At 51.9% G+C, this 21,772-nt stretch overlaps 1 protein-coding gene across 2 annotated transcripts in view; it reads left to right on the top strand.

Annotated features, from left to right (window-relative positions):
• Nucleotides 1–744: 744 nt before the first annotated feature.
• Nucleotides 745–21,772, top strand: part of LOC138750515 (guanine nucleotide exchange factor VAV3-like) — a 280,714-nt gene continuing 259,686 nt past the window's right edge. For both annotated transcript variants that reach the window (XM_069912593.1, XM_069912594.1), the window contains exons 1-2: nucleotides 745–1,012; nucleotides 11,154–11,270. In XM_069912593.1, the coding sequence (XP_069768694.1) occupies nucleotides 809–1,012; nucleotides 11,154–11,270 (321 nt within the window). In that variant the 5' untranslated portion in view covers nucleotides 745–808. The remainder of the gene's footprint in view (nucleotides 1,013–11,153; nucleotides 11,271–21,772) is intronic.

The raw sequence follows: 21,772 nt of genomic DNA, 5'->3' as shown, positions 1-21,772 counted from the left end.
CCGCATCCTCTCCCACCTGGGTGGGCGCACACGTCCAAGGCGCTGAGCTGCGGGGGTCCCAGACGCAGAGACCCTGGGGAAAGGGCTTGCAGCGAGATGGGGCCACAGGTCAGCACAGAGAGCGGCTGGGGTTTGGAGGGAACCGGCCAACCTCCTCGGTCACAGGGCGCTGGCCGAAGGGGTGCAATTCCCGGGGCGCAGAGCAGACGGGGACACGCACCGGATGGGCCGGAGCGCGCCTTGGAGACGGGCGCGTGCACGAGAGACCAAACGAGGGGACGGAAGGGTTCGGACACTAAAAAGAAATAAAGGCTCGGCGGCTTTGGGAGAGCAAAGACTGGGAGGGGTGTGAGAGAAGGGTGAACAGAGAGAGGGAGTAGAGGGGCCGGACAGAGGGTGGAGGGGAGACAGAGGGTGGAGGGGAGACAGAGGGTGGAGGGGAGACAGAGGGTGGAGGGGAGACAAGAGGGTGGAGGGGAGACAGAGCAGAGGAGGGGAGACAGAGGGTGGAGGGGAGACAAGAGGGTGGAGGGGAGACAGAGCAGAGGAGGGGAGACAGAGGGTGGAGGGGAGACAAGAGGGTGGAGGGGAGACAGAGCAGAGGAGGGGAGACAGAGGGTGGAGGGGAGACAAGAGGGTGGAGGGGAGACAGAGGGTGGAGGGGAGACAACAGGGTGGAGAAGAGCCGGACAGAGCAGAGGAGGGGAGACAGGGGAGGAGAGCAAAGGGAGGGGGAGAGGGGAGGGGTTGAGAGGAGGCGGCAGCGAGAGCGACATAGTCGGAACTGGAGGTGAAGAGCGGCCCCGGGATGGAGCTGTGGCGACAGTGCACGCTGTGGCTGACAGCCTGCGGGGTCCTGCCACCGGGACACCGGCTGAGCAGCCCCGAGGCGCGGCTGTTCGAGTTGGCGCAGAGCCTGCGGGACGGAGTGTTGCTGTGTCGGCTGCTCTCAGCGCTGCGGCCGGGTTGTATCAGCATCAAACATACCAGTCAACGACCGCACATGTCACAGGTGAGAGATCCTCCCGCATCGCGATCCTTCCCCCCTCCCCAACCCGGCGGCGCTCCTTCCCTTCCCCCAGCGGCGCTCCTTCCCTACCCCCAGCGGCGCTCCTTCCCTACCCCCAGCGGCGCTCCTTCCCTTCCCCCGGCGACGCTCTCTCCCCTTCCCCCGGCGGCGCTCCCTCCCTCTCTCCCTCCCCCCGGCGGCGCTCCCTCCCTCTCTCCCTCCCCCCGGCGGCGCTCCCTCCCTCTCTCCCTCCCCCCGGCGGCGCTCCCTCCCTCTCTCCCTCCCCCCGGCGGGGCTCCCTCCCTCTCTCACTCCCCCCGGCGGCGCTCCCTCCCCCTCCCTCCCCCCGGCGGCGCTCCCTCCCTCTCTCCCTCCCCCCGGCGGCGCTCCCTCCCTCTCTCCCTCCCCCCGGCGGCGCTCCCTCCCTCTCTCCCTCCCCCCGGCGGCGCTCCCTCCCTCTCTCCCTCCCCCCGGCGGCGCTCCCTCCCTCCCCCCGGCGGCGCTCCCTCCCTCCCCCGGCGGCGCTCCCTCCCTCCCCCCGGCGGCGCTCCCTCCCTCCCCCCGGCGGCGCTCCCTCCCTCCCCCCGGCGGCGCTCCCTCCCTCCCCCCGGCGGCGCTCCCTCCCTCCCCCCGGCGGCGCTCCCTCCCTCCCCCCGGCGGCGCTCCCTCCCTCCCCCCGGCGGCGCTCCCTCCCTCCCTCCCCCCGGCGGCGCTCCCTCCCTCCCTCCCCCCGGCGGCGCTCCCTCCCTCCCTCCCTCCCCCCGGCGGCGCTCCCTCCCTCCCTCCCTCCCCCCGGCGGCGCTCCCTCCCTCCCTCCCTCCCCCCGGCGGCGCTCCCTCCCTCCCTCCCTCCCCCCGGCGGCGCTCCCTCCCTCCCTCCCTCCCTCCCTCCCTCCCCCCGGCGGCGCTCCCTCCCTCCCTCCCTCCCTCCCTCCCTCCCCCCGGCGGCGCTCCCTCCCTCCCTCCCTCCCCCCGGCGGCGCTCCCTCCCTCCCTCCCTCCCCCCGGCGGCGCTCCCTCCCTCCCTCCCTCCCCCCGGCGGCGCTCCCTCCCTCCCTCCCTCCCCCCGGCGGCGCTCCCTCCCTCCCTCCCTCCCCCCGGCGGCGCTCCCTCCCTCCCTCCCTCCCCCCGGCGGCGCTCCCTCCCTCCCTCCCTCCCCCCGGCGGCGCTCCCTCCCTCCCTCCCTCCCCCCGGCGGCGCTCCCCTCCCTCCCTCCCTCCCCCCGGCGGCGCTCCCTCCCTCCCTCCCTCCCCCCGGCGGCGCTCCCTCCCTCCCTCCCTCCCCCCGCGGCGCTCCCTCCCTCCCTCCCTCCCCCCGGCGGCGCTTCCTCCCTCCCTCCCTCCCCCCGGCGGCGCTCCCTCCCTCCCTCCCTCCCCCCGGCGGCGCTCCCTCCCTCCCTCCCTCCCCCCGGCGGCGCTCCCTCCCTCCCTCCCTCCCCCCGGCGGCGCTCCCTCCCTCCCCCCGGCGGCGCTCCCTCCCTCCCTCCCCCCGGCGGCGCTCCTCCCCTCCTTTCCCGGCGGCGCTCCCTCCCTTCCTCCCCTCCTTTCCCGGCGGCGCTCCCTCTTCCTCCTTCCCCCCACTTCTCGGCGGCGCTCCCTCTTCCTCCCCTCCTTTCCCGGCGGCGCTCCCTCTTCCTCCCCTCCTTCCCCGGCGGCGCTCCCTCTTCCTCCCCTCCTTTCCCGGCGGCGCTCCCTCTTCCTCCCCTCCTTTCCCGGCGGCGCTCCCTCTTCCTCCCCTCCTTTCCCGGCGGCGCTCCCTCTTCCTCCCCTCCTTTCCCGGCGGCGCTCCCTCTTCCTCCCCTCCTTTCCCGGCGGCTCTCCCTCTTCCTCCCCTCCTTTCCCGGCGGCGCTCCCTCTTCCTCCCCTCCTTTCCCGGCGGCGCTCCCTCTTCCTCCCCTCCTTTCCCGGCGGCGCTCCCTCTTCCTCCCCTCCTTTCCCGGCGGCGCTCCCACTTCCTCCCCTCCTTTCCCGGCGGCGCTCCCACTTCCTCCCCTCCTTTCCCGGCGGCGCTCCCACTTCCTCCCCTCCTTTCCCGGCGGCGCTCCAACTTCCTCCCCACCTTTCCCGGCGGCGCTCCCTCTCTCTACGGTGGCATTCCCTCTTCCTCCCCCACCCCTGGCAGCACCCCCTTTCTCCCCGCCGTCGCTCCCTCTTCCTTTCCTCACTCCCCGGCGTCGCTCCCTCAGCTGTCCCTTGTCTGAAAAGCGACCTCTACACGTAATGGTTTTGTTTAATTTACTCATCGGGGGTTGGCGTTGGGGTCTCTAGGGAGAGACTGGATTGTCCATGTGATCTCCCATAAGAGCAGCAGAGCAGGGGAGTGAGAATCCAATGGAATCTGCTCCCAACTTACAACTTTACATTTTGGTCCATAGTCTAGTGACGATGTTACAAAAGAAGGAGGTTTACAAACTCTCAGGCCCTTCTCGTCTGTCCTGGGCGGAATCAATTTCAGAGGGGCCCTGCCAGGGATATTCATATTGTTATTAGCCAAGGGTGTGGTGCCCAAGTCTGGAGGGTGGCTCGTGATGGGCTTTGATTGAAGAAAGGTTGCAAAGACAAATGAGAGAACCACAGGATGTAGTAGGGAATGTCAGTGATGGGACAGGATCAACCAGCATCTGGAAAGGCAAGCACTGTGGTGACACTGCATTGACAAGGGCATTGCAATGGACTTGTCCCTAAGGCAAGGGCTCTGACTTGGTCCCATCTGGTCTTGAAGGTCAGACAATGTGGGATCCAGGATGAGGTAGCCAGTTGGATTCAATGTTGAACCAAGAGAAGCTGGAAGAATTTGATGGGTCAGGCAGCATCAATGGAGAGAAAGGGTCAGAGTGTGTTGGTGCAATACACAAAGCTGTTGGAGAAACTCAGCAGCTCATACAGTATCCATGGAAAGTGGGAGCAGGGTTTAGCCCTTCTTCAGCTGTCAATGTGTTGGGTTGGCAACCTTTCTCTGCCATTTCCTTGCCCAATTTCCAGACGTGTTGAGGGCCTTCTGCATCCTTGCCTCCTCAACACAAAGCCATCAATCCCTTTATCCAAATCACCAACATATTACGTGAAATGAAGCAATCTCCCTATCTAGTCACTGGCAGCCAACCAGAAAGGGCCCCTTTATCTTTGCCTCTTGAAAATCAGCCAATTATCTACCCCTGTAATACCAGGGGCTTCCTTGTGTGGGAACTCATCAAAGACTGTCTGAAAATCTAAGGCAACCATATCCACTGACTCTCCATTATCTGTCCTTTTTGTTAGTTCCTCCACCTGGTTTCTCAGGCAAGATTTCCCCTGAAGGAAACCATGCTGATTTCTGTCTCCATGTACCCCGAACCTCATGCTTAATAATAGATCCTAATATTCCACCAACCACAGATAACAGGCCAACCAGTCGAAAATTTCCTTTTGCCTTCCTCCCTTCTTAAAGAATAGAGTGACATTTGCAATTTTCTAGTCCTCCAGAACCATTTCAGAATCTCGTGATTCTAATGCCTCTATAATTTCTTCAGAAGGCTGAGGAGACTGAATTTGGGGTGTCTAGAGAGGGAGTACCCCGCTAATGCCTCTACAATCTCTTCAGCTACCTCATTACAAACACGGGTCCAGGTGATTCATCCACCTCCAGACTTTTCAACATCCCCAACATTTAGCAGTTGTACACCACTATAAAATGTCTATACCCACTTCTGGCCCTTGAAACTGAAATTTCTGGCACATTGCTGGTGTCTTCCACAGTGAAAAACAACACAAAATGACCTGGATGAAGAAGTAGAAGAGGCGGAAGGACAGGTCAGGAAGTTTGTGGATGATACAAAGGTTGTAGGAGTTGAGGATGGAGCTGAAGATTATAACAGGATGTCGGCAGGATGCAGAGTTGGGCAGAAAAGTAGCAGATGGAGTGTGAAGTGAAGCATTTTGGAATGACACAAGAAGGCAGAGTACAGGAATGATGGTCAGATACTTAGAAATGTGGATGAACAGAGGGACCTTTGGCTCCAAATCCATACATCCCTCAAGGTCACCATACAGATTGGCAGGACAGTTTATAAAGCCGATGGGATGCTGGGTTTCATTAGATTTTCAGATTTCAGTTTTCCAGATTTATTATCAGAGAACATACATGACATCATATACAATCCTGAGATTTCTTTTTCCTGTGGGCATAGGAGAATTACCTTTAATTTGTAGTGCAAAAAATAAACTGTACACAGCGTAAACGTGTAAACAAATAAAGAACTGTAAACAGAAAACAAATGTAAACAAACTGTACAATACAGAGAGAACAAAGAAAATCAATAAAGTGCACAAGTGAGAGTCCTTAAATGAGTCCCTGATTGAGTTTGTGGTTGAGGAATCTGATGGTGGAGGGGGAGCAGCTGTTCCTGAACCTGCTGGTGCGAGTCTTGTGGCACCGAGACCTCTTTCCCGATGGCAGCAGCGAGAACAAAGCGAGTGCTGGGTGGGCTGGAAGAATTTGATGGGTCAGGCAGCATCAATGGAGAGAAAGGGTCAGAGTGTGTTGGTGCAATACACAAAGCTGTTGGAGAAACTCAGCAGCTCATACAGTATCCATGGAAAGTGGGAGCAGGGTTTAGCCCTTCTTCAGCTGTCAATGTGTTGTGGGGGCCTAGAATGCCTTTGTAGGGTGGCCGTGGAGACTGAAGCAATAGTGATATTGAAGAGACTTTTAGGCAGGCACATGGAATGGGTTTAGGTTTTTTGGAGGGTAGGTTTTGAGAGGTTCGTTCTATCTCACTTGAAATCGTCTTTGCATGTCACTCTGGGTCAACATCAATTCGCCTATCGTACTAACAGGTCGATGGAGGATGCCATTTCTACAGCGCTATTTTGACTCCTCTTGATAGCCCTAACTCTTAGATGGAATTCTATTCATTGATTACAGTTCAGCTTTCATCACTTTTGGGCCATCAAACCTGACGACCAAACTTTGTTTGTATGGTTTCAGCCCATCCCTTTGCAACTGGATTCTGGATTTCCTTACTAACAGACCCCAGTCTGTTAGGCTGGGCAATATTTGTTCCTCCAGTCTCACCATGAATACCAGAATGCCCCAGGGTTGCATGCTGAGCCCCCTTTTGTATTCCATCTTTACCTCCAACTTCGTTCCCATGTACAACTCAAACTTAATTATAAACTTTGCAGATGACACTACGGTGGTGGGCCTGATCACAGGGGATGATGAAATGGCCTATAGGGGAGGTTCAGCACCTGCCGAGAACAATCTGCACTCAGTACTCAAAAGACCAAGGAGATTCTTGTGGATTTTAGACAGGCAGAAGCCACACTCGTGTCCCGATTTGCATCAGTGGAGTACTGGTGGAGCATTCCCAGAGCTTTACGTTCCTGGGGTCCATATCTCCACTGATATCACTTGCTCCCTGAAATCAATTTTGATTACAAAGGCACCACAATGTCTTTATCTTTTGAGATGCACAAGGAAGTTGCATCTGTTGGATTTCTATAGATTGAGAGTGTGCTGACTTACCGTACTTCGGTGTGGTCTGGGAATTGTACTGTACAAGACAGGAAGGCACTCCAGTGGGTAGTGAAAACTGCCCAATGGATTGTTGGGATGCAACTGCCTCCCATTGTATCTACCTATAAGGGCCGATGTATATCATTAAAGACGCAACACACCCTAACCATGAACTATTTACTCTCCACCCAACGGACAGACACTACAGGAGCTTTTGCTTGAGCACCACTGGGCTTCAAAAGAGCTTTTTTCATGGAGCCGTGAGAATGTTAAAGACCAATTCACAGCGCTGAGTGGTACTGCCCTTTGATTTTATCATCAGTCATTTTCAACAATTCATGTTAGAACAGAGAGTTTTAGTTGCATATGGTTTATTGTATGTTTTTATCGTAATGTACGTAGTTCCATGTTAAATTCTGGTCGGAGCTGATTGTGTTTCTACCAGCACAATAATCCTCATTCTCATGGGTTGGCACAACATCAAGGGGCCCAAGGGCCTGTACTCTGCTGTAGTGTTCTATATTCTAAATTACTTGTGGATTTGCCTGCTATTTCTTTGCCCCCCTCCCTCACCCTGTTACTATCTCTCCAGTGGTAACAATCAGTTAATGTGGTCTGTAAGTTTGTCGAGGCACCAAAATTGGTGGTGTGTGGAACAGTGAATAAAGTTGATGAACTGGGGGAATGCATCAAGGAAATGACATGGAATTTAACTCAGACACGTGTGAGGTGTCGCACTTTGGTAGGTTAAACCAGGGCAGGATGAATACAAGGAGAGGAAGGGCTCTGGAGAAAGTTGTCGAACAGAGAGACTTGGGGATACAGGCTTGGAGTTAGCTGAAAGAGGTGACACGGATGGGGTGGTGAAGAAGTCTGGGCACATTTGTTTTCACTGGTCAAGGCACGGAGTTCACGAGCTAGGATGTCATGTTACAACTGTACAAGATGCAGCTGAGACCACACTTCATCATGTGTCAGGTCTGGTTACCCAGCTATGAAAAGGTTGGCATCAATGTGGAAAGGGTGCAGAAAAGATTCGCTGGATGTCACCAGAACTGGAGGGGTTGAGTTACAAGGAAGAGGTTGGATAGACTGGGACTAAAGGAGGCTGAAGGGAGACCTTTTTGAGGTATATAAAACCATTGAGTTTTACAACATGGATAAAAACTCTTTCGACCAACTTTTCCATGAGTGGCATAGATGAGGTGAATGGACACAGTTTTTACTCCACAGTCGGGAGTGGTCTAAAAGGCATGGGTTTAGGTGAGAGTCAATAAAATTTTTGAAAAACCTGAGGAACAACCTCTACACAGTGGGTTGTGCGTCTGTGGAATGAGCTGCCAAAGGACGTGGTAGATGGGAGTCTAATTACAATATTTAAGAAACAGGGATGTGGAAAAGTTTAGAGATACACAAATCAAGTGCAGGTAAGTGGGTTGAGCTCAGACAGACAGCTTGCCAAGATGCACAAGATGGGATGAAGGGCTTGTTTTCAACTCTGAAGGCTCGGAGATTGTCACAGGAGGCTTCCTCACCCCCAGCTGCACTCCTGCACATGTACCTGACCTGAGGATTATTCTCTGTCTGCATTAAATTCCATCTGCCATTTTGCAGCCCATTTTTCCAGCTGGTCCAGATCCCTCTGCAGCTTTGAAAACCTTCACTGTCCACAACTCGTCTAATCTTTGTGTCATCTGCAAACTTACTGATCCAATTTCCCACATTATCATCCAGGTCATTGATATAGATGACAATCATTAATATGGATTGGTCCCAGTACCTATCCCTGAGGCACACCACTAGTCACAGGCCTCCAGTAAGACTGCCAATCCTTGACAACCGCCTCTTGGTTTCTCCCATTGTGTAATTCAGTTTTCTACCTAATCCTGAATACCCAGCGTCTGAACCTTCTTGACTAAGCTCCCATGTGGGACCTTGTCAAAGGCCTTGATAAAGTCCATGTAGACCATATCCTTAGCCTTTATCAACTTTCCGCAAAAATACTCAAAAAGATTGGTTAAACATGACCTACCACTCACAAAGCCAAAGGAACAACGGGAGCTATCCTCCAATCCTCTGGTACCACTCCTGTGTTGAAGGACGTTTTAAATACCTTTGCTGGGGGCCCCTGCAATTCCTATACCAGCTTTCCTGGAGGACTGAGGTAATATCTGGCCAGGCCCTGGGGATTTATCCACCTTTATTTGCTTTAAGGAAGCAATCTCCTCCACCTCTGTAACCTCCATTGGGCCCACAACCTTGCTGCTTGTTTGCCTCCCTTCTGTAGACTCGTTGTCCACCTCCTGAGTAAATACAGATGCAGAAAACCCATTTCAGATTTCCCCCACCTCTTTTGGCTCCATACAAAGCCAACCACTTTGCTCTTCAAAAGGGACAATTTTGTTCCTTGCTTTCCTTAATATATCAGTGGAATTTCTTGGGATTTTCAAACACCTTGTCTGCCAGAGGAACTTCATGCCTTCCAGATTTCCTGTTTGTCTTTTCCTACTTGTACTCCTCAAGTATCTGATTTGGCCTTCTTGCCCCTTTCTGTTCTGCACCTCCTTTACAGCATAGTTACACAGAGCCTTACAGGCCCATCAGCCCATTATGTTGTTCCAACCTTTGGAAAGCTACTCCACAACCATCTCATTTGTCCCTACCTCACACCCCATAACCTATTTTTCTTGCATTCATGAGCCTATCTAATAGTCTTTCAAAAGCAGAGGAAATTTACCAGCACGTTGCATGGATTGGAGATTGTGTCTTACAAAGCAAGGTGAACTGAGCTGGGGCTTTTCTCGTTGGAGTGATAAAGGATGGGAGGAGTCTTAATAGAGATATGTAAGGTTATGAGGGGGGTTGGATCAGATGGACAGAGAGCACCTTTTTCCTGGGCGAAAATAGCAAGTTCCAGGGACATCTGTTTCAGCTGAATGGAGGAAAGTTCTTTATTCAGAGTGGTGGGTGCCTGGAACACATTACCAGCCAGTGGTGGTGGAGGCTGGTAGAAGAGAATATTCAAAAGACTCATAGACAGGAACATGGATGTCAGAAAAATAGAGGGTTATAGATGTGATGGAGGGAAGGATTAGATTGTTGTGGAGTTGGTTTACACAGGTCAACACAGCATCGTGCATCTGGTTTATTACATTGGCTCCTTCAATTCTCACTGACTATTGAATGGTCTATAATATCCCATTAATGAGAACATCCCTTTTCAATTTCTCTGTTCCATGCACACAACCTTAGTAAATGAGCCCTCTGGTCCATCCTGTCTGAACACTGCTGTGACAATTTCCCTGATGAGCAATACCATCCCTCCTCTTTCATCCCTCCCTCTCTATCTATCGCATCGAAAACAACAGAACCTCAGAACATGGAGTTGCCTGCCCGGCCCCTCTTGCAACTAAGGTTTACGAATGGCCACTGTCCTAATTCCACATGCTGATCCATCTGCCTTTCCTCAAATCGTCCTTGAATTGAAATAGATGACTTAGAATATTATAATTACCACGTTCAACCCTTTCTATTTCCCGCCTTCTCTGCAGGTTGACAACATTTTTTCACAACCACTTTGCTCTCTGCTCTGGTTCCCAGACCCCATCATCACGGGTTTAACACCCACCCCTATACCTCCTCCCAACTAGTCAGCACTAGTAAAAGTTTCGGCAAGAATATTGGTCCCTCTGCACTTAGAATAAATCCCACTTTCCCTGGAAGAGACCCCAATGATTTGAGAATCTGAAGCTCCCCCTCCTGCATGTCTCTTGTCACATATTCAGCTGTATTATCTGCTCATTTCTATCCTCACCAGCATTTGCGTGTGTTTCAATGTGTCTCCACAACTCTGGAGGTCCCTTCCTTTAACCTCGCATCTCAGGACTTCATCACCCTTCATACCCACATCATTCTGATCTTGCTTAAGAATGTTGTGGATTTGATCTGAGATGCCCCTTGCCCTATCATCTAGGAGACAACGTACTATTCTAGAGTCTCATTCTCATCCACAAAGTCTAAATCTATTCCCTGTTACCATTGAATTCCCAATCACTACAGCTGGCATCTTCTCTCCCCTTCTCTTCTGAGCCAAAGAGCCAGAGATGCGAGCACCAGTGATCTAGAATCTGCATGAGAGAGGTTGGGAATGTGGGGAGAATAAAATTAGATCAGTGTTGGATCAGTATTGACGTTGGTCAGCATGGACTCAATGGGCCTGCACATATTATGTCAGATTTCAGATTTATTGTCAGAGTGCAGCACAGACGGTGTGGCGGTTACAGCGCCAGTGATTGGGACTGGGGTTTGAATCCTGTGCTGTCTGTAAGGAGTTTGTACGTTCTCCCCATATCTGTGCGGGTTTTCTCCGGGGGCTCCAGTTTTCTCCCACTGTTCAAAACATACCGGGGATGTGGGTTAATTAGGTGTAACTGGGCAGGGATAGTGGTGTCCCCATACCAGACTGGGATGCAGCTGATCACCACCCTTTCCATCACACCACTGTGGAAATTTGCCATGATTTCTGGTGTCGTACCTAACTCCGCAAACTCCTGAGGAAGAGTAACTCTAACAAATTTACTTTGGGATGTGGACATTGTGGGCTCCAACACTGCCACAATCTGCTCACCTGAAGATTCTTTTCCTCAACAGTTCCTCTGCCTGAAGAACATTCGGATTTTCCTTTCCACCTGTTGTGACACATTTGGCATGCGTCGGAACCACCTGTTTGATGCTTTCGATCTGTTTGATCTCCGTGACTTTGCAAAGGTAAGTTTTAAGATGCTTTTTAATCCATTCAGAACTCTCGTATCGTTGTTGGATAAGGGGAAAGTTTGTGTGGGATCATTCAACGTGAGGAATTTATCAATGGATATTGAGAGCTTTCATAGGGGAAAAGGAGGGGTAAATATGGACCTGAATTACAGAGACAAGAATTTATGACAAATAAAGATATAGAGGAATTGTGGACGCACTTAAAGATCTAAGAAAACACGAGCGTGAGGAGGCTATTTGGCCCATCAAGCCTCACCCACCATTCAATGTGGATGTTTGACAAGGTTTCCCATCCAGAAAGGCATGAGGTCCATGAAAACTTCTCAGCATGAATCTGGAATTGGTTCGTCCACAGAGGGTAGCAGTTAATGGAACATATTCTGCCTGGAGGTCGGTGGGCCTGTGATGTTCCATGGGGATCTTTATGGTCTTTGCAAATGACTTGGATCAGTAAGTTTGCAGATGATTTGAAGGTTGGAGGTGTTGTGGACTGTGTAGAGAGTTGACATAGGCTGTAATTGGATACTGACAGGATGCAGAGTTGGGCAGAGAAATGGCAAATGGAGTTCCATCCGGATAAGTGTGACATGATACCTTATTAAGTCAAATCAGGTCGTGTTTATTTGTCGTTCGCACCATGACCATTGCAGTGTACAGTGAAAATGGGATAGCGTTTCTCCGGACAGTGGAACTGGTTATAAACTTGGATAAATTACATCAGAAACTTTTAATAAATATCATATCACATAAATATCATGTTACATATGCTAGCCCTGTGCCCTCAGAGTTCAGAAGCTTCATGGCTTGGGGGAAAAAACTGGTCGTGAGGTACCTATACCCAGATGGCAGGAGGGAGGACAGATTGCAGGAGGGGTGTGTGGAGCCCTTCATGATGTTTATGTTTTCCTCAAGCAACGGCCGTCATAAATGTCCATCATGGCAGGGAGAGAGAACCCAATAATCCTCTCAGCAGCCGTTACTATCTGCTGCAGGGACTTGCAGTTGCCGAACCAGGCAGTGATGCAGTTAGATAAGATGCTCTCAATGCATCCCCTGTAGAATGTAGTGAGGGTGGAGGGTGGAAGCTGAACTTCCCTCAACCGCCACAGGAAGTAGAGGTGTTGTTGGACCTTCTTGGCAATGAATGTGGTGTTGGGGGACCAGGAGAGATCCTCCACCAGGTGCATGCTCAAGGAATTTGGTGATCTTGACTACCTCGATGGTGGAGTCGTTGATGGTCAGTGGAGAGGGATTCTCCTGGGCTCTCCTGAAATTCACCACCATCTCCTTTGTCTTGTTGACATTCAGGTGTAAGTTGTTGTCTCTGCGCCAGTCCATTAGTGATTGGACCTTCTCCCTGTAATCTGGCTTATCATTCTTGCTGATGAGCCCCACCACAGTCGTGTTGTCCTCAAACTTGATGTGATTAAAACTATCTCGCTGCACAGTCCTGGGCCATCAGGGTAGACAGCAGTGGGATGAACACACAGCCCTGGGGCCTCCTGTGCTCACTGTGATGGTGTTGGACATGCTGTTTCTGATCTAGATTGACTGAGGCCTTCCAGTCAGGAAGTTGAGGGTCTAGTTACAGAGAAAGGTGTTTCAGCCCAGCAGGTTCAGCTTCCTAATCAGGTGCGGCGGTGTGAGTGTGTTGAATGGTATGCTGAAGCCTATGAACAGCACTTGAATAGATGAGTCATTATTTTCCAGGTGGGTGAAGTGTGGTGACAATGGTGTCGCCTGCAGATCGATTGGGATAGCACGCAGTGCGGGGATGGAGGACAATGAGGTTGGCGGCTGTGGGGGATGGGGGGGGTGCAGGGTGACCAGAGATAGAGGTTGGAGACAGTGGCTTGCTGAGCTGTGGGGGGGGTCCTGTGAGAGGTCTCTGAGAACTGTTGACTGGCCTCAGCCATGTAGAGGTCAGTGCGCCAGACCACAACAGCACCACCCTTATCTGCAGATTTGATGGTGAGGTTGGGATTGTTGCGGAGAGAGTGGAGGGCGGAGTTTCTAGTACTATCTCCAACCTCGTCACCTCTGGTCACCTCCCCACATGGCTGGCAACCTCGTTGTCCCCCATCCCCGTTCAAGAGATATATCCTACCTAATATACACACATCCAGCCACCCGGGTAAACCCATGGTCTCTGCTGGCTCCCTGTCCCACAGCATTAGTTTTATCTTGCCTTGACTCTATCCTTTCTCCCCTGGTCCAATCCCTCCGCACCTACATCCGTGACATCACATGCCCTCCATCTCCTCAACGACTTTAGATTCCCTGAACCGGACTGCCTCATCGTCACAATTGATGACCAATCTTTCATATCTCCATCCCCCACATAAAAGGTCTGAAAGGACTTTGCTTCTTCCTGACCAAAGACCTGACCAGTCACCCTCTACCACCACCCTCCCCCGCCTGGCACAACTTGTCCTCACCCTCAATAACTTCTCCTTTAACTCATCCCACTTCCTCCAGATTAAAGGAGTGGCATGGGTACCCACACAGGTCTCAGCTATGCCTGGCTGTCTGGGCTTTGTGGAGTAATCCATGCTGCAAGCTGACTCAGGCAAGACCCCTCATCTCTTCCTCCTGTAAATCGACGACTATATCGGGGCTGCCTCATGCACCTGTGATTAGCTTGTAAACTTCATGCACTTCACAGCCAACTTCTACCCCAATCTCAAACTCACCTGGTCCATCTCTGACAACACTCACCCCTTTCTGGATCTCTCTGTCTCCATCAGAAGACAAGCTTTCCACTGACATATTATTGGTTGTCCATTGGTTCGAAGAAGGCACGTGGTTGTGCAGTTCATCTGTGGACACGAAAGTGACTTTGCTGTCCTAGTCTGGAAGCACAATGGGGGAACTGGAGTCCGTTGTTGTAATAACCGTGGCTGCTGCTTTGCGACATCGTTCACGGTTTTCCACCAGTTTTTGGCAGCGTCTGTCTTCAGTGCATAGGGTTTGCCAACGGGCTCTGTCAGCAGCCGCAGTTTCGAGCTGTCTTGGCTGGATGCCTCAGTAGTGTAGGGTTTCCTTCACAGCGTCTTTATAAAACTTCCGTGGATGACCTTGAGGTCTCCTTCCAGTCTGAGGCTCACTATAGAGCAGCTGGCGAGGCATATGGTGGTCGTCCATTCTGATGATGTGTCCCACCCACCACATCTGGGCTCTGATGACCAGGGAGTCAATGCTGATGGGTTTTACGCGACCCAAGCCCTCCAGGTTGGAGACAGAGGCTTGCCAACAGATGCCAAGGATGGAATGGAGGGTCCACGTGTGGAATTTCACCAGTTGTTTGACATGACGTCAGTACCGAGTCCAGGTCTCACATCCTTACGGGGAGAGGTGATGGAACGGAGAGCCTGCATGTGGAATATCTCCAGTTTGATGTGATGTCAGTACAGAGTCCAGGTCTCACATCAATATGGGGAAAGGGGATTGGAACGGAGGGCCTGCATGTGGAATTTCTCCAGTTTGATGTGATGTCGGTACAGAGTCCAGGATTCACATCTGTATAGGGGAGAGGAATGGAATGAAGGGCACGCATGTGGAATTTCTCCATTTTGATGTGACGTCAGTACAGAGTCCAGGTCTCACATCCATATGGGGAGAGGAGATGGAAAGGATGGACCGCATGTGGAATTTCTCCAGTTTGATGTGTAATGGATAAATATTTGGGAGAATTTGGTAATATTTGGGTAGAATTGGTAAGATTTAGAGTAAGTTACATACATACACACATTTTAAAACAGATCTGATTTGAAAGACTGAAGAAATATTGAAGATTTCTGGAGAATGTTATGTACATTCACAAGAAGGTGTTAATTGAACTGACAGCATAAAATGAATGACCATTGTTATGAACTGGTGCTAGAATAGCTACAAGTACCTTTCTGCAGAGTGCTTACAAGAAGGTCACTCCTGGGGTTTGTTTATCTAACAACAGCTTGAGCAGAAGAAATAATTCCTGTTGTTTGCTGAAGAAGGTGGGGATTTTTGCAAGTGAGTGAATCACATGTTTTTGCTGGAAGTTTCAGTTGGAAAGAGAGGGAGGGAGAGAAGAGAAGCCCTCTCAGCTTGTGTATGTGTGACACAGTGCAAACCAGGAAGAGCTGGTTGAAACTGATGAAAAGTTCCAAAAGCAGTGGATGGCTCAAAGTGCTATCTGTCTGATGTTCCTTTTGGAATAAGAGGAATGGAACTCCGTGGTAGCTTGAAGAAAGAAGTTACCATCTGGAAAACCCTGATGGGGAAAGTTTCATCAGCGAGACATTGAGGTGACTAATGGTGATACCTCAGTTGTGGAAATCCTGGAACAACAAATCTCTCTCTACAAACCCTACAAGAACCTTCCTGAGTGGTAAACATTTACCTTTCGAGCACCAAAGCCTGGTGAACTTTATACATGTTAAATACTGTGCACAGTATAGGAATTGCCTGCATCCAGAGAACTTGGAAGAAGAAGAAGTGAGATTGAACTGTGAACCATAGAATTTTTCTTAAATTTACACACACATTACATATACATGCGCTTAGAATTAGAAGGGGATTCATTTGGGTTAGTTAAGTGTAGAGATAAGTTAACGTTTGATTCTGTTTTCATGTTTAAAGTTGATTAAAAATAACTTGTTTTAAAAACCACTTGTCTTGGTGAATGTCTATTGCTGCTGGGTTTTGGGGTCCTTTCGGCTTGTAACGGATGTGACATCGGTACAGAGTCCAGGTCTCACATCTGTATAGGGGAGAGGGGATGGAACGGAGGGTCTGGGTCCGCATGTGGAATTTCTCCAGTTTGATGTAATGTCGGTACAGAGTCCAGGATTCACATCTGTATAGGGAAGAGGAATGGAATGGAGGGCATGCATGTGGAATTTCTCCAGTTTGATGTGATGTCAGTACAGAGTCCAGGTCTCGTATCCGTATAGGGGAGAGGGGATGGAACGGAGGGCCCACATGTGGAATTTCTCCAGTTTGACGTGACGTCATTGCAGAGTCCAGGACTCACATCCGTATGGGGAAAGGGGATTGAACAGAGGGCACACATGTGGAATTTCTCCAGTTTGATGCGATATCAGTACAGAGTCCAGGACTCACATCTGTATAGGGGAGAGGGGATGGAACGGAGGGCCCACATGTGGAATTTCTCCAGTTTGATGCGATATCAGTACAGAGTCCAGGTCTCGTATCCGTATAGGGGAGAGGGGATGGAACGGAGGGCCCACATGTGGAATTTCTCCAGTTTGACGTGACGTCATTGCAGAGTCCAGGACTCACATCCGTATGGGGAAAGGGGATGGAACAGAGGGCCCACATGTGGAATTTCTCCAGTTTGATGCGATATCAGTACAGAGTCCAGGACTCACATCTGTATAGGGGAGAGGGGATGGAACGGAGGGTCTGGGTCCGCATGTGGAATTTCTCCAGTTTGATGTGATGTCAGTACAGAGTCCAGGTCTCGTATCCGTATAGGGGAGAGGGGATGGAACGGAGGGCCCACATGTGGAATTTCTCCAGTTTGACGTGACGTCATTGCAGAGTCCAGGACTCACATCCGTATGGGGAAAGGGAATGGAACGGAGGGCCCACATGTGGAATTTCTCCAGTTGTTTGATATGACGTCAGTAGAGAGTCCAGGTCTCACATCCGTATAGGGGAGAGGAGATGACCACAGCTCTGTAGACTTCCAGCTTTGTGGAGATGCGGACATTGTACTGATGGAGCACTCTGGTACGCAGCCTCCCCACAGTCTTGCTGATCATGGAGTCTATTTCTTTGTCCAAAGACCCATCACTCGAGATGATGCTCCCCAACTATTTGAATCTATTTACATTTGTCAAGTGGTGTCATCAACAGTGATTTGTAGTTGTATGGTGTTGATGTTTGGCACGGACTGATGGAGAACTTCAGTCTTGTCCAGGCTGTTGGTCAGGCCAAAGAGTGAAGCAGCATCTGACAATTTGTTCAGCATTAACTGTAGATGACTGACATGTATTACAAACCTCTAACTCCCTTGACTACACATCCTCACCCTGTCCCCTGCAAGGATTCTATTCCCTTCTCTCAATTTCTCTGTCTTTGCCGCATCTGTTCCCAAGACGACGTCTTCCACTCCAGATCTTCTGAAATGTTTGCCTTCTTCCACAAACATGGTTTCCCCTCCACCGCCATCAACTCAGTCCTCACCTGCATCTCCTCCATTTCCTGTTCATCTGCCCTGGCCCCTCTGCCTCTATCCTCAACTACCAGCCCACCAGGCTCTGCATCCAACACATCATCTTTCAGCACTTACAACAGGATCCCACTAGTAGAGACATCTTCCCCTCTCCGTCCTGCTCTGCCTTCCGTAGGGACCTCTCCCTCCATGACTCTCTTGTCAACTCATCCGTCCACACCAATCATCCCCCCCTCCCCCGGTATCTTCCCCTCTCCGTCCTGCTCTGCCTTCCGTAGGGACCACTCCCTCCATGACTCTCTTGTCAACTCATCCGTCCACACCAATCATCCCCCCCTCCCCCGGTATCTTCCCCTCTCCGTCCTGCTCTGCCTTCCATAGGGACCTCTCCCACCATGACTCTCTTGTCAACTCATCCGTCCACACCAATCATCCCCCCCTCACCCGGCATCTTCCCCTCTCCATCCTACTCTGCCTTCCGTAGGGACCGCTCCCTCCATGACTCTCTTGTCAACTCATCCGTCCACACCAATCATCCCCCCCACCCCCGGTATCTTCCCCTCTCCGTCCTGCTCTGCCTTCCGTAGGGACCTCTCCCACCATGACACTCTTGTCAACTCATCCGTCCACACCAATCATCCCCCCCTCCCCCGGCATCTTCCCCTCTCCATCCTACTCTGCCTTCCGTAGGGACCGCTCCCTCCATGACTCTCTTGTCAACTCATCCGTCCACACCAATCATCCCCCCCTCCCCCGGTATCTTCCCCTCTCCGTCCTACTCTGCCTTCCGAAGGGACCGCTCCCTCCATGACTCTCTTGTCAACTCATCCGTCCACACCAATCATCCCCCCCTCCCCCGGTATCTTCCCCTCTCCGTCCTACTCTGCCTTCCGTAGGGACCGCTCCCTCCATGACTCTCTTGTCAACTCATCCGTCCACACCAATCATCCCCCCCACCCCCGGTATCTTCCCCTCTCCGTCCTGCTCTGCCTTCCATAGGGACCTCTCCCACCATGACACTCTTGTCAACTCATCCGTCCACACCAATCATCCCCCCCTCCCCCGGTATCTTCCCCTCTCCATCCTACTCTGCCTTCCGTAGGGACCGCTCCCTCCATGACTCTCTTGTCAACTCATCCGTCCACACCAATCATCCCCCCCTCCCCCGGTATCTTCCCCTCTCCGTCCTACTCTGCCTTCCGTAGGGACCGCTCCCTCCATGACTCTCTTGTCAACTCATCCGTCCACACCAATCATCCCCCCCTCCCCCGGTATCTTCCCCTCTCCGTCCTACTCTGCCTTCCGTAGGGACCGCTCCCTCCATGACTCTCTTGTCAACTCATCCGTCCACACCAATCATCCCCCCCTCCCCCGGTATCTTCCCCTCTCCATCCTACTCTGCCTTCCGTAGGGACCGCTCCCTCCATGACTCTCTTGTCAACTCATCCGTCCACACCAATCATCCCCCCCTCCCCCGGTATCTTCCCCTCTCCGTCCTACTCTGCCTTCCGTAGGGACCGCTCCCTCCATGACTCTCTTGTCAACTCATCCGTCCACACCAATCATCCCCCCCTCCCCCGGTATCTTCCCCTCTCCGTCCTACTCTGCCTTCCGTAGGGACCGCTCCCTCCATGACTCTCTTGTCAACTCATCCGTCCACACCAATCATCCCCCCCTCCCCCGGTATCTTCCCCTCTCCGTCCTGCTCTGCCTTCCATAGGGACCTCTCCCACCATGACTCTCTCGTCAACTCATCCCTCCCTACCAATCATCCCACTCCCCCGGCATCTTCCCCTCTCCATCCTGCTCTACCTTCCATAGGGACCGCTCCCTCCATGACTCTCTTGTCAACTCATCCGTCCACACCAATCATCCCCCCCTCCCCCGGTATCTTCCCCTCTCCGTCCTGCTCTGCCTTTCATAGGGACCTCTCCCACCATGACTCTCTCGTCAACTCATCCCTCCCTACCAATCATCCCACTCCCCCGGCATCTTCCCCTCTCCGTCCTGCTCTGCCTTCCGTAGGGACCGCTCCCTCCATGACTCTCTCGTCAACTCATCCGTCCACACCAATCATCCCCCCCTCCCCCGGTATCTTCCCCTCTCCGTCCTGCTCTGCCTTCCATAGGGACTTCTCCCACCATGACTCTCTCGTCAACTCATCCCTCCCTACCAATCATCCCACTCCCCCGGCATCTTCCCCTCTCCGTCCTGCTCTACCTTCCATAGGGACCGCTCCCTCCATGACTCTCTCATCAACTCATCCCTCCCCACCAATCATCCCCCCACCCCCAGGCATCTTCCCCTGAGCCACAGGAGGTGCCACACTTGCGCCCACACATCCTCCCTCACCACGGACTGGGCCCCAAACCGGCCTTTCATGTTGAGCATCACTTCACGTGTATCTGCAGGACAGATTTTCTGTATCTGGGGCTCCTGCTGTAGCCGTCTCTACATCAGAGAGACTGGGCGCAGTCTGGGAGATCACTTCACTCCATCCGTACCAGTGACAGGGACCTACCACTAGTCAAACATTTCAGTTCTGTGCTCACTTTTACACTCGTGACCTCATGTACTATCCCACCAAGACCACCCGGAAATGAGAGGAACAACACCTGATTTCCCGTCTGGGCCCTCTCCAACTGGATGGCATTAACCTCGACTTCTCTGCTAACCTGCTCTCCCCGCCGCCCCCCCCCCCCCCCCCCGCTTTCCAGTTCTCCCTCCCTTCCTCCAGCCATTCTTCCTCCTCTTGATCTCTGCTGTCCCCACCCTCCCTTCTCCACCTATCACTTCCTGCCTTATGAGCACCCTTTCCCCTTCCTATACTTTTGTTCAGATGCCTACTGCCATTTCCCATTCTTTGATGAGGGGCTCAAGGCCCAACACTGGTTTGTCTCCTTGCCGTTGCTACATAAAGGACGCTGTTTAACCTGCTGTTTCTCCAGTGTCGTGTTTTTATTTCATCCACGGTGTCTGCAGACTTCCAAGTTTACCTTTTGTCTTCCATATATTTACTGGGGTTGCCCCCCCCCCCCCACCACTTCACTGGGCAGCGAATTCCACAGATTCACCACCCTCTGGGAAAGGCAGTCCCTCATCTCCATCTCAAATCTTCTACTCTGAATCTTCAGGCTCTGTCCCCTAGTTCTAGTCTTCCTCTCACCAATCATAACAACATGTCTACCTCAGCTTCAGGCACCCAGGTTCAATCCCCTTTTCTGGCGCTGTCTGTGTGGAGATTGCATGTTCTCCCTGTGAGCGCATGGGTTTCCCCCTGGGGGCTCCGGTTTCCTCTCACATCCCACAGAAGTGCATTTTGGTAGGTTAATTGGTTAAAGGTTTGAATCTGGGGAGAATTGATGGGAGTGGGTTACAGAGCAATTTAGTAAGGGATGTGATTGCCCTGTAAATCAGTATAGACTGTATGGGTGAATGGCCTTGTAGCTTGTAAGCAAGGAAGGATAATATGGATTGTGAATTGTTATTGACAGTGGGGATCGAGGATTCACCCCCAGCTGCTCCAATCCGGAAATGAGTTGGCTAAGGGGATTAAATGTAACTGATCCAGGTTTGCTGACAGACTTTAACAGACAGGAAGCAATGTGAGTTGATGAGAGGAAGAGAATGGGCTTCAGGGAATCTGTCCAAGCTGTAAGAGTGGGTGGGAGCCTGGCTGATAGAGTATAATGTGGAAACTATGAAGTCATCCACTTTGGTTCACAAACCAGAGAAATTGTAAACTGTTTAATGGTTGGATAACGAGGATATTCGATGGAAATTGGCTGTGTTTATAGAAAAGCCTCTGAAGGCCAATGTGAAATGCAACAAGTGATTTCTGAAGGTATATAGGATGTTTGCCTTAATTACAAGAGGATTTGAGTTGAGAAGTAAAGACTTCTTGCATCAATTGGCCAGGGCTAAGATGGTACCTGGAGTATTGCGAGCAGTTTTCTCTCCTTGCCTGAGAAAGGATGTTCTTGCCATAGTAGGGGTGGCATGCAGATTCACCAGGCTGTGCTTACCCTCCGGAACAACCGAGAAGTCCATGACTGTATCTTCTGGAGTTTAGAAGAATGAGAGTCTTGGAGTCCTATAAAACAGAACAGGCCCTTCGGTCCATCTCCCCATGCAACTGTTGGCATTCTGGGCTTGTCCCATTTGCCTGTATTTAGTCCATCTCCTTCTCAACCCTTCCTACCCATATATCTGTCCAAATACTTTCAAATATCTTCATTGTACATGGAGCTTCATTGTAGTTTCTTCTGGATGTGGACTATCTTGCCCCACTTGTACCTTATCCCTTTCACCTCAA

This window comes from Narcine bancroftii, unplaced genomic scaffold, assembly GCF_036971445.1.
Source record: "Narcine bancroftii isolate sNarBan1 unplaced genomic scaffold, sNarBan1.hap1 Scaffold_160, whole genome shotgun sequence".
NCBI classification, from domain to species: domain Eukaryota; kingdom Metazoa; phylum Chordata; class Chondrichthyes; order Torpediniformes; family Narcinidae; genus Narcine; species Narcine bancroftii.
The sequence above is the reverse complement of the archived record's forward strand: the minus strand, read 5'-3'. Positions and strand labels throughout refer to the sequence as shown.